The sequence below is a fragment of the Embiotoca jacksoni genome, unplaced genomic scaffold (assembly GCF_022577435.1).
Source record: "Embiotoca jacksoni isolate LCO1_2020_lvr unplaced genomic scaffold, fEmbJac1.0.p SCAF_15, whole genome shotgun sequence".
Lineage (NCBI taxonomy): Eukaryota > Metazoa > Chordata > Actinopteri > Embiotocidae > Embiotoca > Embiotoca jacksoni.
Window position 1 is genome coordinate 14,296,332 of NW_027185285.1, and position 21,462 is coordinate 14,317,793.

The 21,462-nt window shown below is 43.3% G+C and overlaps 4 protein-coding genes across 5 annotated transcripts; 2 read left to right on the plus strand and 2 right to left on the minus strand.

The window, feature by feature from the left end:
- Positions 1-3,223: 3,223 nt before the first annotated feature.
- Positions 3,224-10,662, minus strand: tufm (Tu translation elongation factor, mitochondrial). Its single transcript, XM_069149810.1, has 10 exons — positions 10,582-10,662; positions 6,758-6,804; positions 6,535-6,673; positions 6,192-6,358; positions 5,840-6,109; positions 5,473-5,605; positions 5,266-5,370; positions 4,684-4,835; positions 4,299-4,418; positions 3,224-3,427 (listed from the first exon to the last, which is right to left on the minus strand). The coding sequence occupies exons 1-10, from the start codon at positions 10,616-10,618 to the stop codon at positions 3,257-3,259; spliced, it is 1,341 nt and encodes a 446-aa protein (XP_069005911.1). The 5' UTR covers positions 10,619-10,662; the 3' UTR covers positions 3,224-3,256.
- Positions 10,663-11,490: 828 nt separating this feature from the next.
- On the plus strand, positions 11,491-16,123 carry hspbp1 (HSPA (heat shock 70kDa) binding protein, cytoplasmic cochaperone 1). Of its 2 annotated transcripts, none has more exons than XM_069149812.1 (8): positions 11,491-11,608; positions 12,035-12,165; positions 12,295-12,487; positions 12,610-12,834; positions 13,308-13,463; positions 14,244-14,340; positions 14,446-14,557; positions 15,636-16,123. In XM_069149812.1, the coding sequence occupies exons 2-8, from the start codon at positions 12,046-12,048 to the stop codon at positions 15,714-15,716; spliced, it is 984 nt and encodes a 327-aa protein (XP_069005913.1). In that variant the 5' UTR covers positions 11,491-11,608; positions 12,035-12,045; the 3' UTR covers positions 15,717-16,123. The 2 variants fall into 2 exon arrangements, with proteins under 2 accessions (XP_069005913.1, XP_069005914.1); XM_069149813.1 differs by lacking the exon at positions 11,491-11,608 and adding an exon at positions 11,647-11,671.
- Positions 16,124-16,224: 101 nt separating this feature from the next.
- Positions 16,225-17,647, minus strand: tmem86b (transmembrane protein 86B). The gene is made up of 3 exons (XM_069149816.1): positions 17,402-17,647; positions 17,008-17,251; positions 16,225-16,717 (listed from the first exon to the last, which is right to left on the minus strand). The coding sequence occupies exons 1-3, from the start codon at positions 17,450-17,452 to the stop codon at positions 16,266-16,268; spliced, it is 747 nt and encodes a 248-aa protein (XP_069005917.1). The 5' UTR covers positions 17,453-17,647; the 3' UTR covers positions 16,225-16,265.
- On the plus strand, positions 17,631-21,407 carry aspdh (aspartate dehydrogenase domain containing). Its single transcript, XM_069149814.1, has 8 exons — positions 17,631-18,521; positions 18,705-18,762; positions 18,870-19,014; positions 19,159-19,243; positions 19,639-19,788; positions 20,059-20,282; positions 20,362-20,501; positions 21,230-21,407. The coding sequence occupies exons 2-8, from the start codon at positions 18,708-18,710 to the stop codon at positions 21,265-21,267; spliced, it is 837 nt and encodes a 278-aa protein (XP_069005915.1). The 5' UTR covers positions 17,631-18,521; positions 18,705-18,707; the 3' UTR covers positions 21,268-21,407.
- The last annotated feature ends 55 nt before the right edge of the window (positions 21,408-21,462 follow it).

The window sequence follows — 21,462 nt, forward strand, 5'->3', positions numbered from 1 at the left end:
TTTAGCTTTACAGTTGTGAAGCTGTTAGTGATTGAAACTAGGGATGTGTTTTCAGGTGGAACATTTTTTTTAAATATCAGAGAGCTTCAGGTGGCCTGCATGCTCTGCTGTGGTTAGTTATTGTCATGTATAAACAAAAAAAATTCAGTTTGATGTCTGTGTGTTGAAAAAGCTGCTTTTGTTGCTCTTTGTCTTGATGTGCTTCATCCAGAAAAGTGACCTCCCATTTAGGGAAGACTGTGATGTAAAGATTCAGTTACGTAACGGGAAACAAGTGTCCATGTGAAAAATGAAAGAAGCCCTTAAAGCCACCCTTATCCTGACATTTAATCAAGACAGAACACGTCAGATAAACCAGTCTTAGCATTTTCTTGATATTATATTGCAGTTACTCTTTCCATTCACAGGGAAATCAGATGTCTAAATCAGCATCACGTTGTTCTTTTTAAGGGTGTGAACAGCATAAAGGTTAAAGACTTGAACTTGTGAATGGAAGATCGCTGGTTGGAAAAATCCACCCTGTCTGGGAAACAGAGAGGAAACAGTTTTTCAGACATCAGGACGGATTAGACTGTAATTTAAACCATTATCTAACTGCTTCAAGTGAAACTGTGCGTAGAGAAACCCTTGTGGATTTTCATTACTTCGAAAAACAAAACAAGAAAAATCACACCGAAGTGCAAAAACAGACAAATGTGGAGTCTGATTGCACACAAAATTGGTAACACTTTGCTTTTAACCCTCTTATCTAACATTCATACGCAGGATATGAACTCTTACTAAACTGTCAACACATTATTATGTCATAAAAAATATGATGACAAAGTGTTTGATGACATAATGACAATATGTCATCAGTTTATTATAAACTGATAAATATGTAACAAATATTAATGTTACATATAATTAATAGAATAGTATAAAATACAATCACTACAGCTGTGCTACACTATCAGGTGGTGGAAACAATAATATTAGTAATACTTATACTTGTTATGAAATGTGCACGAACTGTGTAGAACAGTAACATGCTGCTGAAGCGATGCATCAGTTTTAACATTTGTATGTATTCTGCATTAGGACTTTTTTGATAAAGGAGATTTTGCTAATGATGGAAATGCATTTTTACTCAAGTAAAAGTTTGAATGAGAAACTTTTTTCATAGTTTGTATCTTTAAAAAAATAATTACAAAAATTATACCACTGATTCTATTGTAAATCAATAGTTTATAATTTTATAATCTGCTATAAACCTTTAGAAATGTACATTATCTATATATGAATGCTAAATTGTAGCATTAGTTAAGGAATCCAATCAGTTACATTGAAAGCTAAGAGTGTGCAACACTAACTTGAGCCCCAAAATCCAGTCTGAACCCTCAAACAGCTCTCTAAAAACAATCTGTCATCAATCTGACCTGTTGACACGAGCAGATTATTTTAACATGATTCGGCAAACATCAGTCACATATCAAACACTGCTTTATATCACATTTCGTGTATACGCGCTCATGTGAGACAGTTAAGGTCAGTGTCTCTGAAACCTACCAGTGTTTACTGTCTGATCATCTGCGTCTCCAAGTATTTTTCTCATGGGGACATTCGTCCTCCAGCTGAGCACATCACTCAGTAGTACTCGCTGCTGCAGCCTCGACTCCTGCAGACGTACAGGATTTGATTACAGCAACAGGCTGATCGGATTACAGGAGCTACTGACTCAAATACCGACAGCAAACACAGAGCAACTGGAGAACTTCCTGCTGGGAATGAACAAGCAGAGGGACACCAGCTTCTCTGAGCACAGCGAGACCGGAGTCAGTCTGGCTGAAATCTGCTGGAGGTTCAAGATTTAACAGCTGTTAGAACTGCAGTCTCATTCTCAGATATCCACTCTTCACTCGAGGGTTTTTGCTTTCTCGGGTCAATGCTGTCTCCGTCTAAACAGATTTATTGTTTAAAAAAATGTAAAAGTCACTGAGAGTAACGCATTTAGTGATGCCCGCAATTTAACATAAAAATAATTTGCACAACCACTGCAAAATCAGTTTGATTTTCCGTGTTGACTCCAGCATATAGCCTGATGAGGCAGTTCACTGTATTTACACTCTATAAGTCTATAAGTCACGTGTTCCTATCAGATTAGTCCATTTCCTCAAATTTTGCTCTTGTTTTGAAGCTGCTCTAAGCGAAGCAGAAAAGATGCTGCAACAGATTTTATTAATTAAAAAAAAGGAGTTCCATGACCCGGTGAGTTGAACACATAATAAACCAAAATAATAAATTTAAAAAATGATAGATGTGTAAATCAGTATGTAGGTGTTGTGATTCAACATGCACAGCAGTCTTTACTAGTGTGACTGATAAATAACAGTAAATAAACCGTTAAAAAGAAAAAGAAAAGTTGGATGTACTTCATGTCTGATGTTACATTGAACAAGAAAAGCTCAGGAAGCCACTTCAGGAGTGATAATTGGTGATTTTTGGTTGTGAAAATATCAACTAAGAAATTGTGCTTCCACTGGTCTGTATAAATAATAATAAATGATAAAATAATTTGTGTAACACACTGTTGCTTTATGAGTTATTCAAATCTTGAACAGGAGAGACAGACCAATGGACAAACATGTAATCTATCACCTGTCAGGATACCTGGACTGTTTCATCATGTCAAAATATTTATACCTACAAAAAATGATGACGCTGATCATCATGAATATATCACAATATGTCACAAACTTCTTGTTACTGAATTTATTGAGTTTGGCTAATGTTCACTGAAGCTCCAAACCAGAATGAAGTTGAGATAAGTCTGAAACCGAGTTCCTCCTCTTGTTCATAACAGACCTGAACTTCTTAGGAAGCACCTCTTTGCTGCCCTCTTGTGGTTTATTAAAGTTTTAACTCATCTAGCCAGCAATAGCAAGTACCAGAAAACAAAAAGTGTTTTTTTTTTTATTATTAAATACATTTTATTACCTAAATGACATATTTTAACTGTCTATGCTGAACATCACAGGTATTTTGGTTGGGTGGAACTGCACAACAGAGCCATGCAATTCTTTGAGTCCTCTCCCGTTTTGAGATTGCGGCATGTGTTTATGTATTGTTCATATTCATGGTCATACGTACATTACTATAATTAATTGATTTGACCCGACACAGCCAGCAAGCTGCTGCTGCCCCCCCGCCCCCCTCCCCCATCATCCTTCCCCCCCCTCTCCCCACAGCCTCCCCCTCGGTCTCCCAGCGTTTCCCTTCAGCTCCAGTTGGACTGGTCGTCGTCTGTCACCGCCAGGATGTCTGTGACCAGGCCGGTGCCGATGGTTCTGTTTCCGTCTCTCAGAGTGAACCTCTGGCCTTTCTCCAGAACCATCGGCTGGCGGAGCATCAGCGCCAACGACGTGTCCTCCCCCGGCATCACCATTTCCTGCAAGGAGCCGAGAACAACAAGAGAGTGGTTACGATCCTTCTGCAGCATTGAGAAAAATACCTTCTCTATAACAGATACGTATTCATTAACTGTACGCTCAGTGGGACAAACCTTAACTGAGCAGAGAAATAGAAACCACTGAACAATGTGATGAAACAGGCCTGCAGTTATTTAATGTCAAACACGTGCATTATCTGGAGGACGTGCTGTGGATGGGAAGCTCGGAACTTTTAGACACGCATCCTTTTGACTTACTGACGGACACACAGTCGTCCGTACTTCAATAATTGCGGGAACCTTCTTTGACTGGAAGCTTTCTTCAACCTCTAAACCTTCTTTGATAATCTTCAAACAGCCCTTTGAGGTTTCGGTCCAAAAGTTAGAACCACCCGAAATGTCCTCACTTCCAACGTTTACCATGTTCACAAAAAGAGTCCACACATGAACACTCGTAGTATTCATGACCTCGGAATTTTCTGAAAGGTTAGAGTTCATGAGTTGTGATTTGTTTACTGACATTTTCAGAAATGGCAGATGCCATTGAGGTTCATTTTTATTGGGTTATAAGTCAACATACTGTAATTTAATCAAACATCTGAGTAAAATGTTCATCTTCTCCCTCTCTCATTGTGCCTTTTCAGCATTACGTTACCCGCCTGCTAGCTCGCTAAACTGTTAGCCTCTGTGGCTTCTTGACGCCATCCGCGTTCTCATGGCTTCACCACTTGAACGCCGAGCAGACGACTCCCCATGTCGTAACCACGAGCGACACTCAAACTGGTCCTTGCAAAGACACACACACACACACACACACACACACACACACACACACACACACACACACACACACACACACACACACACACACCTTGTCAGCGGGCAGGATGATTCTGCAGGCCATGTCCCATGTCAGAGAGAACATGACGGGCATGAAGTTGGTGACAAACGGTTTGTGTCGGCCTCCCTCCTCCTTACTCAGCACGTACACCTGAAACACAGGGAGCACAAACACCACAACATACCTGAGCTTCAGTTTCACGGTGAAGTTGTGTTTAAATAAGCAATGACACAAACGCTTCTTTCAGTTTGCTATTTAGGTTTTACAGGAATCGTTTAATTGTTCTACAAGCAGACTTTGGGCCTTCAACTGGATGAAAATAAGCCGTTTTAAGTAATTGAACATTCAAAAATACCAAAATGTTATTAAAAACCAAAACAGTGTGTATAGAATATTGTGCTACATGCACACAGACCTGGGCCTTGACCTTCTGGTGAGGCAGGATGGCTCCTGGTTTGGACATCACCATCCCTCTCCTCACGTCCTCCCTCTTCAGGCCTCGGACCAGAGCGCCCAGGTTATCTCCTGCCTCCGCCCGGTCCAGAGACTTATGGAACATCTCAATACCTGAGATCAGCAGGACAGAGAGCAACGTCAGAGTCCTGTGAATACACAGGTGCTCATATAATATTACACAACTGTGCACACGAGACTTGTCTTCAGCAGCATTACGTTTTTAACCACTGCGAAATTAGTCAAAGGAAAATTCACTGTTCTATAAGCACATTTTTGAATGTGTTTTAATATGAATGGTGAAAATACGATTTGAGACCCGACACCGCCTATGAGCTGCGATAGTTGTCTACATGGACTCGGACCTTGTGATTGTGATTCAGATCGGACCTGCATGGAAGCGTCTCTATTTGAAAAGCTTCTCTGCTCATTTTTCAGGGCTTTCCTGTCTCTTCTGATCCATCTGTCTTTCTGTCATGTTTTGATTCGTGTCCTCTCTTAACACCTCATTCTCTGACGTTCGGTTGTGTTTTCTTTCACTCACCTGTAACTACGGACTTGAAGATGCGATTGTGACCCACAAACTCACAGTCGTCTCCTTTCTTGATGATTCCCCTCTCCATAGTGCCGGTCACGACGGTCCCCCGGCCTGAAAGTCCAGGGGAAGTCAGTCACAATATTTTGCAAATATTACCTTAAACACTGTATTGCACAAGTGCTGTGTGCACTTATTTCAGTTTTGTTTTCCTACCTGGGATTGAATAAACTCCTTCGATGGGCAGGAGGAAAGGTTTCTCCAGCTCTCTTTTGGGCAGAGGAACGTAAGAATCCACAATGTCCAGCAGCTTCATCACTGCATTCACACCCAGCTCAGGCTGCCTGTTCTGAGATGGAGCAAAAGAAATCATCACATTTGAGACTTGACAACAGTCTTGTCATAAATAATCGAACCACAATCGGGCCAATTATTCGGCTAATTCAATATTTTCTTCACTGTGATTAACTGACCAAACCCAACTAAGAGCTGCTGAGTGAGCAGTAACCGGCGGGTGAATTCAAACTAACTGATTCACTGCGATCGAAACTGTATGACAAGTCAGTGCGAGCGTTTCCCTCACCTCCAGGGCGCAGAGGGCGGAGCCTATCACGACGGGCGTGTTCTCGCCGTCGTAACCGAACTCCGTGAGCAGCTCGCGGATCTCGATCTCCACCAGCTCCAGCATCTCCTTGTCCTCCACGGCGTCGGCCTTGTTGATGAAAACCACCACGTGCTCGACGCCGATCTGCCGGGCCAGCAGGAGGTGCTCGCGTGTCTGAGGCATCTGGCCATCAGTGGCCGCCACCACCAGGATGCAGCCGTCCATCTGAGCCGTGCCGGTAATCATGTTCTGGAAGAGGAAAGCTTAGTTCAAATACCAACGGGGCTTCAGCACGTTCAGCGGTTTCTCCTCCGGGCTGCGTGCAGATTACCTTGACGTAGTCGGCGTGTCCGGGACAGTCTGTGTGGGCGTAATGTCTGTTGGCTGTGGTGTATTCTACATGAGAGGCGTTGATGGTAATTCCACGGGCCTTCTCCTCCGGGGCATTGTCAATGTCCTCATATTTTTTGTAGTTGGCGCCACCAGCGTCAGAGAGCACTGAGGAGGGAAAGGCACGTTGCTCAGATCATGTGTTTGCGCTCACGTTCACACAAGTAGAAAACGAAGCAGCTTTTCTATTTTCTTTAAAGGTCCCGGGTAGTAAATGACTGTTTGAATTACACAACGCTATCAAATGCAAATGTGACCCCGAGCTTGAATGTCAGTGTTTGTACCTTTCGTGATGGCTGCAGTCAGGGTGGTCTTGCCGTGATCAACGTGGCCGATCGTTCCGATGTTCACGTGGGGCTTGTCTCTGCTGTACGTCTTCTTGGCCTCTGCAGCAAAGGTCCGCCGACTCAGAGGCACAGCACACTAAATAGCAAAGAGAAACACGGGGATCAACGTACGCGATGCATGTTAGAGAGTCTGTAGACTGCAGCGTGTCTGCATACTTACCAATTTAAAAGAGCTGTGCAGGAGGCTCGGTGAAGAAAGCTGAAGGGCTGAGAATTGAAGTCAGAAATATTTGAAGTTAGACAAGAATAATCCACAAGAGTCCAGAATAATCCAACACAACGCTTCTGGTCTCTGTGCAATAATTGTAATTTTGATTTTACAGACACTGCACATGTTTTATCGTCTGTTAGTGAACGCTTTGTTGTTGCCTACATGTCTGTTTCAATCAGTGCACATGTGTTCATACAGATATGATGTCATCTATTAGCAGCGAGTGCCTCGACACATCTTTACCGGCTGCCCATCTGAGGCTGTTTTGCAGCTTCACTGACCGTCAAGTTCTTCTGATAATAACTGGACTGATTTCTGGGTTACAGTTAAAACACAGGCAGCAGCTGACGTTACTAAACCATTTGAACCGAAATAGAAAAGAGGACGGTGTCTTTTTCCTTCAACGAATCTGCGCTACTCATCGAAACAATGTCTTTTAGGCCCTGTCTAGTTGTCATTAGGTAGGTAGGTAGGTAGGTAGGTAGTTACTTTATTAATCCCCAAGGGGAATTTTTTTCACTACAGCAGCATACAGGAAGCAATAATAGAATAATAGAATACTAAAAAGCAATAAAATAGCAGTAAAAAAATATTAAATATAAAATGCACAGTATATACAGTACAGTATATATCTATATATATATATTATATACAAACAACCAAGAAACACAGACAACAGTGTTATTGTTATGTGATGGATTTTGCCAGAGGTGAGTTATTGTACAGTCTTATTGCGGTTGGCAGGAATGATCTCCTGTATCTGTCCTTGTGACAGCGGAGCTGGAGGAGTCTTTTGGAGAAAGTGCTCCGCTGTCCCTGCAGCAGGTGGTGGAGAGGATGGTCAGGATTATCCAATATGGATAATGGTTTGTTCAGCGTCCTCCTCTCCACCACCTTTTCCAGGCTGTCCAGTTTGTAGCCGATGATGGAGCCGGCCTTCTTAACCAGTTTGTTAAGTCTGTTGGTGTCACCGGCTCCAATGCTGCTCCCCCAGCAGACCACAGCGAAGTACAATGCACTGGCCACAACAGATGGTAGAACATCTCCAACATCTTGCTGCACACATTGAAGGATCGAAGTTTCCTCAAGAAAAAGAGTCGACTCATCACCTTCTTGTAGACAGCGTTGATGTTGGTCTTCCAGTTCAGTCTGTTGTCATGGAGACACCAGGTACTTGTACTCCTCAACCATGTCCACCACCTCTCCCAGAACTCTCAGCGGTTGTGGAGCTGTCGTCTTCCTCCTGAAGTCGACCACCATCTCTCTGGTCTTGGCTACGTTCAGGAGCAGGTGATTTCTTCCCGCCCACTCCACAAAGTCCTCCACTACTGCCCTGTGCTCATCCTCCCGTCCATCTCTTATACATCTGACCACTGCAGAGTCATCAGAGAACTTCTGCAGATGGCAGGACTCTGAGTTGTACTGGAAGTCAGTTGTGTATAAGGTGAACAGGAAGGGAGACAGAACAGTTCCCTGAGGAGCTCCAATACCACTGACCACTGTATCAGACAGCACACTGCCCAGACGGACAAACTGTGGTCTGCCTGTCAGGTAGTCAGTGATCCAGGAGACGGTGGACGCGTCCACCCCCACCACCCGCAGCTTCTCACTCAGTAGCAGTGGTTGGATGGTGTTGAATGCACTGGAGAAATCAAAGAAAGTGATTCTCACAGAGTCACCGGTTCCATCCAGGTGAGACTGAGCTCGTTGCAGCAGGTAGATGATGACATCGTCCACTCCCACATGAGACTGGTACGCAAATTGCAGAGGGTCCAGAGAAGATTTCACCAGCGGCCTGAGGTGGGCCAAGACCAGCCTCTCCAGCACCTTCATCACATGAGATGTGAGGGCAACCGGTCGGTAGTCGTTGAGGCCAGATGGAGTCGTCTTCTTCGGTACAGGAACCAGGCAGGACGTCTTCCACAGCACCGGGACTTCCTCCTGCTTCAGGCTCAGGTTGAAGAGGTGTTGTAGGACCTCAGCCAGCTGGACGGCGCAGGTCTTCAGGACCCCGGGGCTGATGCCGTCAGGTCCTGCAGCCTTGCGCTGGTGGAGTCTCTCCAGCTGTCTCCTAACCTGGCCAGTCGTCACAGAGAGGGGGTGAGGGGGGTGGTGGTGGGGGGGTCAAGGTGTCGATGGAGGAAGAGCCCTTTGAGATTGAGGGCTCTATGCAGTTCACCAGGGGGGGCAGAGAGGGGGGGCAGCAGAGGTGTTTGGGAGGTGTGAGGTGTGGAGGAGACAGATGAGAGTGGTGAACTAAACCTGTTGAAGAAACAGTTTAGCTCATTGGACCTCTCCAGGGAGCCCCCTGGTTGTCTCTCTCTCCCCTTGAACCCAGTGGGGTTCCTCCTTCATACCGGTCCACACCTCCCTCACGTTGTTTTGTTGGAGTTTGGCCTCCAGCTTCCTCCTGTAGGAGTCCTTGCACTCTCTCATCTTCTCCATCAGGTGGCGCTGCGCTCTCCTGAGCTCCTCCCTGTCCCCAGACCTGAAGGCTGCTTTCTTCTTGTTAAGAAGAACTTTCAGGTCACTGGTGATCCACTGCTTATTGTTGGGGAAGCAGTGTACAGTCCGGGATGGTACGGTGGTGTGTTCACAGAATTTAATGTATTCTGTGATACAGTCCGTCCTGCTATTGATGTCCTCCCCATGTGGTCCACACAGCACATCCCAGTCCGTGGACTCAAAGCAGTCCTGCAGGGCATCTTTAGCCTCCTGTGTCCACCTCCTCACAGTCCTGGTGGTCACAGGCTGCCTCTGCACCAGAGGAACATACTTGGGAGTCAGCAGGACCAGGTTGTGATCTGATCTACCAAGGAGGGGGAAGGGTGCAGTAGCAATGTATGCATCCATGGCATTAGCATACAGTAAGTCCAGAGTTTTGGGGGTGGGGCAGTTCACATACTGGTGCAAAGTTGGCAGTACTTTATCCAGACTGGTGTGGTTAAAGTCTCCAGTAACTGCCAAAAATGCACCGGGATGCTTAGTCTGCAGTTTGGACACCGTGGAGTGGATGGTGTCCACGGCTAGAAGTTCAATGTCCGGGCTACAGAAACGTTCCTTCACACACACATGGTCGGGATTGCACCACCTCTCGTTCACATAGACTGCAATCCCTCCACCTTTCTTGTTGCCGCTCTGCCGGGTACGGCCGCGCTGTGGTCCGGGAAATGTGAGTGCAGCCACGTCTCGGTGAAACACACGATGCTGCACTCCCGGTAGTCCGTCCGGGACCTCAGGCCTCGCTCCGGGCAGCAGCAGTAGAGGCCTACCCAGCGCGATCAGCTGATCACGAGAGTAAACAATGCCCGTTACAAAGAAGGGAAAAAGTAGAAGAAGAGCCACCAGGAAAATGGAAAAGCTACGATCCATTGTCTGACCGTCACTTAACACACGTGAGGGAAAAAAAAAAAAAAAACAACTCCGAAGAGAGGAGAAAGAAAGAAAAATACTTCAAACAAAACACACTCGGGGGAAGCTGCTGGAGCAGGCTGCCGCTAGCGCGGCGCCATCGTATGTATTAGTATGTTGGAGAGGTTTAATAATCATTCTTCAGTCAGTCTTAGCTCTATCGTTAGCTAACCCTCACTGGTAACGTGACCTTGCTCCGCTATCGGAAGAGACAGCAATCATCTTTTAATCCTATTCTTACATTTCTACGGGCCCAAACAAAGTATTATATCGTTTAGGAAACAAATCAGGGTGTCGCGAGTTGGTCAACAGACAGAAATGCACACAGAGTCGGATAGTTAAGAAGAATTAAACAATTTTACCAGAGAAACACGCACGCAACCCCACAAGCGCCGCCATCTTGGATGGTTAGACAATTCAAAGACGAAGATGACGTCAAGAGAATACGTCGCTCCGCTCTGAAGCCGTCGCTCCGCTCGGCAGGCAGGAAATAGCGCAAATAACGCATTTCATCTCGTTGCAGCGGAATTTCAGGAAGGTATAAAAAGTTATCATTATTACAAAAGAAACAGTAAATTGTACTACTAGTAGTAGTAATAATAATAACGCACAATACACCCCCCAAAAAAATTTTTAAAAAAAAATTAAATAATAATAATAATTGAATATTATAAAGTAACAAACTGCAGGATAACCACACTGGATCAGACCCAAGCAGCTTGAACTATTTGTATTTATTTCCCCAACCTGCTTATCTTTCACGTTACAGTTTTTCCTCGCTTGTCATGCGTTTAACAAATGTGTTGATGTCCATGAAGTTGTGGGAAGATGTGAACATTGGAGGCTAAATTTTACACTAGAAAGATGATTGAATATAATAGTACATATAATACCACATACATCTGATATTTTGTAAGAATACATTAGGCTGACATTTTATAAGTGACGCCTTGCATTTGCTCGAGGTGACGGGGGATCTGCTTTTGATGTCACTGACACTCTTTGTAAGACGCGAACACGGCCTTTCCGCGTTTACCTTAACTAATGTAATGTTGCGCAGTTTGCTGCTGTAACTTTTAAATGCCGCGGTTGTATTTTGAATTTTCAACTGTTTACTGTAATTTTGCACAAATGCATTTACACATAAAATGTAAAGAGTGAAACAACGCGGTGAGGAGTAAAGAGCACCTCGACCGTTGCGCTCGTCGCCCGTTTGGTTCGGGTTTTACGGTAAAACATGGCGGCCTCCGTAGCTCCTCGTGAGCTCAGCTCGCTAGAACGTTCCAGCTCATTCACGTGTCTGAATTTCTGAAGAGAGGAAACTTGTTTTAGGCTCAGAAAGAAACATCCATTCAGTCAACGCGGTTTTTTTTATCGTACTCCTTAACGGTAAGTTAGGAATAAACTAATATTATCGAGGAGGTTCCATATCATCCTGAGCTCCAGATTACGGTAGTTATACACGGGCATTATGATCCGTATGTATGAATATATGCATGTATTTATGTATGTATGTGTGAATATATGTACGTATTTATTTATGCATGTGTGCATCTGTGCATGTCTGTTTGTATGTGTGTATGAAGTTTAACATGATTTCACTTATGAACACCGTCACGCGACTGCGACACTAAAACTAGACATCGTAGTGTTTGCAGCACCTGGACAGTAAAAGTCAGGTGAACTCCCGTAAAACTGAACCCTGACCTTTCTTCACTGCTTTAGATTCATATTCTCAGCATCCACTCCGTTTGTGAAACCCGCTTGTCTCCGTCTCGCTGATCTTTTTTTGTTGTTGTTGTTTTTTCTCTGCAGCTGTTCACATCATGTCAGAAGACGGCCAAGACCGCAGATATCCCCGGAACCTTCAGGGTGTCCTGCAGCTGGCGGTGGACGCTGGATCAGCCGCGGAGGGTCCTGCCCCTCTCGAGCCCATGCCAGAGGAGGTAAGTGCAGGGGGGGGGGGGGGGCTTGGGCAAAGACACTGACGTCATCGTCCTTTTTTATGGATTATTTGACTTTGCGTCAGAGGGTTTTAATACATCGTGATAAACATGTTCTTTTCTTTGCTGCAGAGGAAAATATGGCTGAGAGAAGCTCTAGCAGAGGCCTGCAAAGGGCAAACGGATGAAGTGGAGCACATGAAGCGGTGCATAGTTGTCCTGAGCCAAGAGGGAGTGGTTAAAAGGGAGACCGATGATGACGCTGAGCGGGAATCAGCCTTTGAGATGCTGTCCTATTTGTGTGAGAACCTGGACAATGCTAGAGGTTTGTAATAAATTAGAGTTGATATTCTCAGAAAGAGATCAGATGCTTTCGTAGAGCTGGAAGCGCTACATAAAGGTTGTGTGTTGACTAAACTGACTGTGTCCCACTTCTGTACGTTACAGACCTGATGACTCTCGGTGGACTGGATTTGACTGTCTCCGAGTATCTGTGTCATGCCCAAAGTGGGCTGAGGTGGCGTGCTGCCCAGCTCATCGCCTCCTGTGCGCAGAACATGCCGGAGGTGCAGGTCTACTTGCTTAAAATCGGGACGCTGCCAAAGGTGCTGCAGCTGACCGACTCAGACCCCCACCCCACCGTCAGAGTCAAAGCCCTTCACGCCGTCTCATGTGAGTAGACAGCGCTTCAAAAATAAACTTTAAAGCATGCTGACTGCATCATAACGATGCATTTATTCAGACATACCATGATGAACACTCAAAGATGAGGCAGACAAACTGAAGTTCTGGGAGTTCAGGCTGTGTGTCGCAGGTCTATGTGTGCTGTTAGTTCTCACATCAGTCATCAGTCAGAGCCTCCTGTGGTGCTCCTGGTCAGCAGCGGTAGCGTACTATCGACTGGCACTGGCTCGAGGAGACACACACATGGCCTGAGGATGTGTTGAAACAAGTCTGATCTGCTCCAACTCAACTTATAGAAGAATATAGGATTAATTTTATTTTGCTGCTCACATCTTGGTACCAAATGTCACGGGGCACCTTCAGGAGCCTCCGTGGGTCAGAGCTGTTTTGGCAGCATGCGAAGGACCGACAGCGTGTTACTGTGCACCTCAGGACAAAAGTGCATTGTGTTATGACTGCAGGTCTGGTCCGGGAGCAGGACGCAGGGATGCAGGCCTTCCTGTCCCATGACGGTTTCTCAATGCTGTTGCGAGGCATGCAGTCGGACGATGAGAGGCTCAGGACCAAGTCGGCTTTCCTTCTGCTCAATCTGCTGAACTCGCATCCCGAACAGAAAGGTATGAACGAGAACAGAAACAGAACAATGCCGGTAAACTTTTTTATTAAATTATATCTGTCATCTTATCATACTTCCTTCCTCTGCTGCCATTTAATTGTACGTAAGTGACGAATTAGCGCCACCCACTATTTATCTCGAGGTGATGACCTTTTAATATTTAACCGACCAAATTTTGAAGTATTGAGTATCTATTGACATGAATGTAATGGATTTAGTTGCAAAGCCAAAACACCTCCACAGTATTTACTTATAGAACTTTTTATGTCACACAGACTAACTCTCGGCTTACAATCACCTTTTCTGTGCAAGAAAAGTACTTTTTTAGTGAGTGAACATCTCTGCTTTTCATTCTCGTGACTAATTTCTAAAGTCAGCTCCAAAAATCTGCCCAAATTGGGTAAAAGAACCAGTGTGTCTGTATGTTACTCTTTCTGAAGTTGCATTCGATGGAAAATGTGATAAATTCCCCCCTTTAGCCAATTCAAACTATTGCTGCAGAAATTTGCTCTCTCCTATATGTGTCTCTGTAAATTACTGTTTCCATTGGTCTTACTTTCTTTATGGTTTTGAGTGTATTAGAAATATACTTACTGTATTTCAGTTTTGTGTTTTTTTTTTTGTCTGATATTATCGCTCCCTTTCTTGCCCAGGATGTTTTTGAAAAAAAAAAAAAAAAATCCAAACATCCTGGGGCCATCCCTCGCCATGTACTCTTTTCTTCATTGTGAATAGGTTATATCTCCAACCAAAGCATCTTCCTGTTCATTTCTTCCTGCAGACACAGTGGTCTCTATGGGGATGGTACAGCAGTTGGTATCAGTTCTCCGCATGCCACACTCGCCGTTCCATGAACACGTGCTCGGCGCCCTTTGCTGGTAAGGATCTTTCTCTACCTTGCTGATTTGACACTCAGTGGCTGACATTAATTCATGGTTCTTATCAGTAACTATGTTCAACCTTATTTCTGATTGTCGGTCTAGTCTGGTGGAAGACTTCCCACAGGGGCTCAGCGACTGCAGGAACCCTGCTCTGGGTTTGGAGGAATTACTCAAACAGCGAGACAAAGAGCTTCAAGGAAAAGAGGAAAGTCAGGTAATTCATGCGTCTAAGCCTGATGGTTAAATATGGTAAAACTGGGTACAAGTATTGGGATCATTTAGACCTCAACTTGTGTTTCCATCTCTTTTTTTTTTTCGTTTGCAAGCTGAAGATTATAAATATGCCATTTTTCCACCACATAGTACGGCTCAACTTCGTTTGACTCTCCTCGCTTTTGGTGCCTTTCTAGACTTCATTTTCCACAGCAGATCCTGTGGTACCCCCTTTGTGTTGCTGATCGTCATAGTGACGCTGCGTGAAACTACTGTGATGTCATCCTCAGCGTGAAACATACAAGCGCTGGATCCTTTTGTTGGCAATCAAACAGTGGAACATCTGCACCTCCTCAATCGACCACAGTGTTGTTTTGTGGGTTTCCTTTAACTGAGTTGTCCAGTGATATAAAAATAATTGCAGCCACTATAGTAACTTGGCTAGTTAACAATGACGGGTTTGTGCAGGATAATGATGCAATAATGCAGTTCCAGTGATGTTTCTCTCTGACCCATCAGTGGTCTGCAATGTTTTCACATCACATTTTAGTGTCAGCTCAACTTTCTTGGATCCTCAACAGAGGGGAGATAAAAAAATTTTTTTAAAAAGCACCAGGAATTATCCACAACTCTGTACCTGGATCTGTTGCAGATTTCTTCCTGTTAAAAGGGAGTTTTTCCTTCCCACAGTTTTTCTTCCTGTTAATGGGAGCTATATAAATAAAACGGGATTTTAAACCTTTCCCCCTATTAAAAAAAACAAATGAAGGTGTTTAGAGTCAAATCTAGTAGAGCCTTAACATGTAGTGGAAAAGCAACTATATGTATAAATAAATCTCTCTCTTTTTCCAAGTGTAAAATTACAACTGCTGTTGAACACCGTCTGACCAAATGATGAACCAACTTTTGATCATTTCCATTTCCAAGTGAAAACTAGTTACCAACATGCAGATATTTGTATACTAATGAATTATATCCAGATAAAGAATGTATGATTTTGTTAAAAATTGCATACACTCGGATTATATTTAATCCTAGTCTCATTATGCCTTTTAAAGTCACATGTTTATTTCCAACAGGAAGAGCTTGACTTCTGCGAGCGTTTGAAGGTCATGTGTTTCAACAAGCAGCAGAAAGACGACACTGGGATGGATCGCTAAAGGCATTTCTTACCTCAACTGTTTTAGCATCAGTGTCAGTTTCATTTCATTCTTTATATCTTAAATTGAATACCAAACGTCTCCATTCCAGGTGGTATTTTCCATTGTAATTGTTGATGTACATCTAAATGTGACGTCAGTAGATCAGAGTTTTAATTGTTGTCGGGTTAGAGTTTCTGTATTTTAGTTCAGCGAGTTTTCTTTTACCACGACTCACAGTTATAGACATCAGATTTATTTACTCTTAACAAAACACAGGGTTATTTATATATCATATATAATGGCCAGTTCACATCATGCCACCATGCAACATGTACACATAAACATGGATGTCTCACAAAATATTCCAATCATAAATCACTCAATATATATATTCTAAATTGATATTCATTAAACGTTTGTCAGTGCTTCCTCTTGTCCTTTGTTTGATAGGTTCCTTTAAAGAAACATTAAAAACTTTTGGAAAGTATTCATAGGAACGTTTTTTTACCAAGGAAATGCTATGCAAAGAAGGGACTTCAGACTTTCGGAATACCACATGGAAACCGGTTAGGACCTCTTCCACTTTGCAAAGTCATCGTTGTCCTCTACTGCCTTCACATCACCCACAGCAATTAGAAGCTGTGCCAAATAATATGTCACCATGATAATAGTGCTACCATGCTTCATTGGTGCCAGCACCTTGAAAACTTGCAGAGCCAACGACACATCAGACACCATGAAGATCAAACTTCCTAACAGTGTTGATGTGTGGCGGGTTCTAATAGCTAATACACCCATGACAGTAATTAAGAAAATGTAGACCCCCACAGCTGGAGTCAGCACATCAGGCTGTGGTTCCTTCCGCAGGAATGGATATAGATAGATGTAGAAACCTACTCCCACTACAACCAGGATCAGATACAGGAAACGGGTCCAGGAGGAAGAGGAAGAATTTGCATAACGACTGGATAGGAAGGAGATGGAATACAGCAGATGAGCCACTGCAAATGCACCCATTCCTGAAACAGATGTGAGATGAGGTGTTGAAAACATATTAAAATAAACAACTAAAACGATTTATGCGACTATTTACAAATCATGGCATGTTAAAATTGGCATATTTTCCAAAGGTAACATTTACATTTATATTAACATGACAACAAATGCCGTGTAGGCATGGATGTACTATACAGAAAGTAAATTGGGCCTAATGTGTATTTGGTGAATGGGATTATGGACAAAAAGCTTAATTTGCATCTGGAATATACTCAATGTTGTGTTTGAAGTCATGTACAAATGGGGCTCTTACCGTGCAGAAAAAGCTCAGGCCATATCAAGCAGCAGTCTCCAATAGCGGAGAAGAACAGTCCTCCCACCACACCCAGGACACTCTGACCTCCATTCCAGCTCAGCACCGCCGCGGCCAAGAGGAGTACTGGTGCTGATTTGACACCTGCAGACGTGATGGACGCGGGGGAATCAGGAGTCCACAGGTAGAAGTACAAAGCAGTGGACAAAAAGAAAGGCAAGAGAGAGAAAAGGAGAGCGCGGGACTGATAGACCGGGACGAACAGAAAGAAAGGGGGAGATATGTCACAAAAGAGGAGGCTGAAATGATGATTTGTGTATCATCTCCATGTGGATAAAGTTGTAACATCATAAACAAACATTTAACAGTAACTATAAACAAGTGTAAGCTGTACCATGTTCCTCCTCTGCTTCCTGTCATAGGCGTGTGTCTCAAGGATGTCCATCTTCTCTCAGTCAGAACTCGTTAGCTTTTGTCAGTTGAAACTCCTGTTTTTCCTCTGCTCTTGCAGTTTTGGTTTTACCGTTTTGGTTGCCAGCACATACAATCCTCCGAAGTTTCAGCACCTCTACTCTCGAATCTCTGCCGTGTCGTTCAGTCCGTTGGTGTTTCATGGCAATGAACTTTGGTCTGATCCTGATAATCAATGTTCTCCCGGTTTGAACTCTCATGAACAAGTAGCTGACTTTTGACCTATCCAATGCTGACATCAACACAGAAGGGGCAAAGTTGAACTAAGTGTACCAACTGTGAAAAATACTTTAATGGATGAAAAAAAAGTTTGTTTCTGACTTGATATGTAAACTTCTGATGTTTTTGATTAAATAGATCTGAAAAAAACATCTTAACAGAAAAGATTTATCCCTATATCTCTAAACCTCGAGGTTGATGCAGAATGCATTTTATCTTTGCAATTAAGTATGATAAGAAATGGGAATGGTTAAAATGAAATTGCTGTCAATGTGTTGTCCAATTAACTCTTTAAAATGAAAGAAAAAAATCTGCCTCTGTACAGGATTATTTGCCAATTATATGTTTAGTAAGTGAGAGATATTTTGGCTTGTAATCAAGGGATGATGAAGAAAAATGCAACGCTTATGTTCACCAAGTGGTGACCGTGTTTTAGATTCCACCAACATGGCAAAATCTAACCAGTTTGATATTGTAACCGAAAACACAGAAAAACAAATTGTTCAAAACCACCCAGAGAGCTGCAGATATGAAAGTAATCGTACATCTTGTTACATTGAGCGTACAGGACAAATGAAGATGTTGTACAACCCCTTTTTTTCTCCAAATCTTTACGATGTTGTCGATAACGGATATGACACTGAAATTTAAGATGAAGAGGTTGGAGGAGGATCCCTGAGTGTAATAATTCTGCAGACTGGCAATGATTAACTGTGACCGAGCTCTGAGTCAAACTTTGTACTCTGCTTTCCCAGATTGGAGTTGAAGGCTGGTTGTTGCACTGAGGTGGGAGACTCGGCTGTGGAGGATTGCGGGACTATCAGGTGAGTAGAGCAATACATGCAGGACGTGTCATACTGGTCAAGGAGTGATTCATGGATATCAGATAGGGCTTAAGTTCAAAAGAAGTGTGTGTGTGTGTGTGTGTGTGTGTGTGTGTGTGTGTGTGTGTGTGTTACAGGTGAATATTCTGAGCTTTCATTAGCTTCTTTGCTTCCTCTGCACAGGACATGGCAACCAGCTCTTCCTCTCTAAGGATTGGAGTTGTGGGATACGGACATCTAGGTGTGAGCTCCCATCCCAAATCCACATACACACTCTTTGAAATTCCATATATTAATTACTGAAAATATGTGCGTGTGCGTGTGCGTGTGCTTGTGCTTGCAATCTAGGGCAGTTCCTAGCGGACAAGATCCTCAAAGATGGGCCTGCTCTTGGTTTGACTCTGGCTTTTGTCTGGAACAGAAATGCCGACAAGCTCAAGGGTTTAGTTGCTCCTGAACTCATACTTGGTGATCTATCATCATTTGCACACAGGTGCAAACACATAAGTCATATAAACCCACAATAAACACAACACAGTGTGAGCATGTTGTCTTATCTCAGGACTACGACCGACATGCTTTTAATATTCCATGACATCCCTTTTGAGCTGTGATGAATAATCACTGTGTTTTACAGGCGATGTGATGTGATTGTGGAGGTGTGCCATCCGCAGATAGTGAAGGAATTTGGGCTCCATTTTCTGTCTCAGTCTCATTTCATGGTGAGATTTTCTTCAGTTTTTTTGTGGATTTTGGTGGTTGAGTGAAATAACAAGAACTTTGTTTTCTGACTGCTTCCATTTTACTTTTTTTTAAGCTACTTAATAGATATGTCTTCACCAGGAGAGTGTTATCTGATAGTATGTTAGTTTGGAAATAGATTTCAGTGTGTAACAGAAACATGCTGTTTAATTTACGTTGTTTCCAGAGACAATATGGGGTAATATACACAGAGTTGAAGTTTTAATATAACATACATAGATAAATGAGCACTCATGCCTTTGGACAGACTGTTACGTTGCCAAAGAAAGATACTGTGGGCATTCATGACAAGTAATGAACTCATAAAAACACCCAAAGCTTCACGGCTTTGCCCCTTTATTTCCCTTCCTCTCAGGTGGGCTCTCCCTCTGCCCTCTCTGATCCTGATCTGAACCAGAAGCTGCGTCAGGCGGCTCAGCAGTATGGCAGGACACTCTACGTCCCCAGCGGTGCATTATGGGGAGGCCAGGACATCCAGAGGATGAATGATAGTGGGACATTGAAGGTAACAGTGTGAGAAGTGCAGGTGTGGAGTTATAATGAGTCGCACGAGGATGGGAAGGCTTTGCAGAGGTCACTCATCACAACATTTCATCTGTGAGAATGAAGCCTGAAAAGAACAAACTCAACACTCAAAACATAATTATGGTGTCTTGCCTGAGTTACATTAACACATCAGCTGTTGAGTGTTACCCAGTCTTGATAACACTCGTCATCAATGTCTCCACCAAACTTCTCTGTGTTCTGATTCAACCTTTTCTTCTCTTCTTTCCAGGCTTTGTTCATAAGAATGTCCAAGCATCCATCCTGCTTCAGGCTGACAGGAGACGTCCTCAGTGACTGGACGGAGGGAGAGGGCAGGCATGCGTTATTCAGAGGCTCAGTGGCAGAGTTGTGCCCACTTGCTCCCAACAATGTTAACACCATGGCAGCAGCAGCGGTGGCGGCGGGAACACTCGGCTTTACTGGTGTTCAGGGAGAGATTGTATCAGATACAGGGTGAGTCTTGAAAAAATGTGATTGAGGTCATGCAGCATATACATTGAATCATCCAGTTTCATTTTCCTTCATGTCTAAGGTTGAGTGACTATCATGTGGTGGAGGTGGAGGTGACGGGGTCTGATGGTTTCTCAGTACACACAGTGAGGAGGAATCCTGCCAGACTTGGGGCTGTAACTGGCAGCGCGACATACAACTCCTTCTGGAACAGTTTACTCTGTGAGTCCTGCACAATTTCCAAGTCTTTCCCAAAGAGTTTGATGTAAATGAAACGTCTTTCATTTCCTTACAGAAAAACCACATGACTTTCACATGTGACCACATACACGTGATTGTGCACATGTGAAACATGTATTTTGCCCATTGGAAACGTGGTTTTGGAACATTTTCATAGTGTAATGTGTGAAGCCCATGTAGATTCCCATGTCAAAACTTTTCCACATATTTTCCCAATGTTATCAGATGTTGTAACAAATGTGATCACGTGTGTCCCATGTGGAAAACAGGAGACACTCATATTTTTTCTCTGAGGGTCCAAAATCCCACTTTAAGTGTCAAAAGTAAAACATATTGCTCTCCAGAAAAATGTGTCCCCCGTGACTCATGTATTGCTTTTCTTATTTCATTCAAGAAGTAACATCTTACTGGTATAGTAATCCATTTTTACCAATTGTTTTAATGTAAACTCTTAATCTGAAATGCATCTTTGAAATAAATGCAGTGGAGTAGAAAGTAGTCTAAATGTAAACATATATGTACCTCAAAATTGTACTTAAATACTGAACATTTCTTGCCCCTACTGTAGAGTAGTGTTTATTGGAAACAATGATACTTTACATCTATCATTACATAAGCATTGAAAAAAATCTCGAGTTTGAGTTTAAATAATTGAAAAGTTACTGAGATTGTGATTTGCATTCTTGCCTTTATATTCTTTTTCATCTCAGTTTGCAAAGGTCACGGGGGAAGAGTTTACTTGTGCTAAAGCAGGACTATGGAGGATTACCGACGTCATAAAGGATCCGCTGCAAAATTCCCCAGAAATGACATGGGTTATGGTGGATAACCTGCGTGGAGGGTGGATCACTGCATCAGTATGTTACTGAGAATCTGAAAACCCACAGACCCTTTGTTTGAATAAACTACATGCACAGAATGAAAGAAGAGCCAGTTATCATTT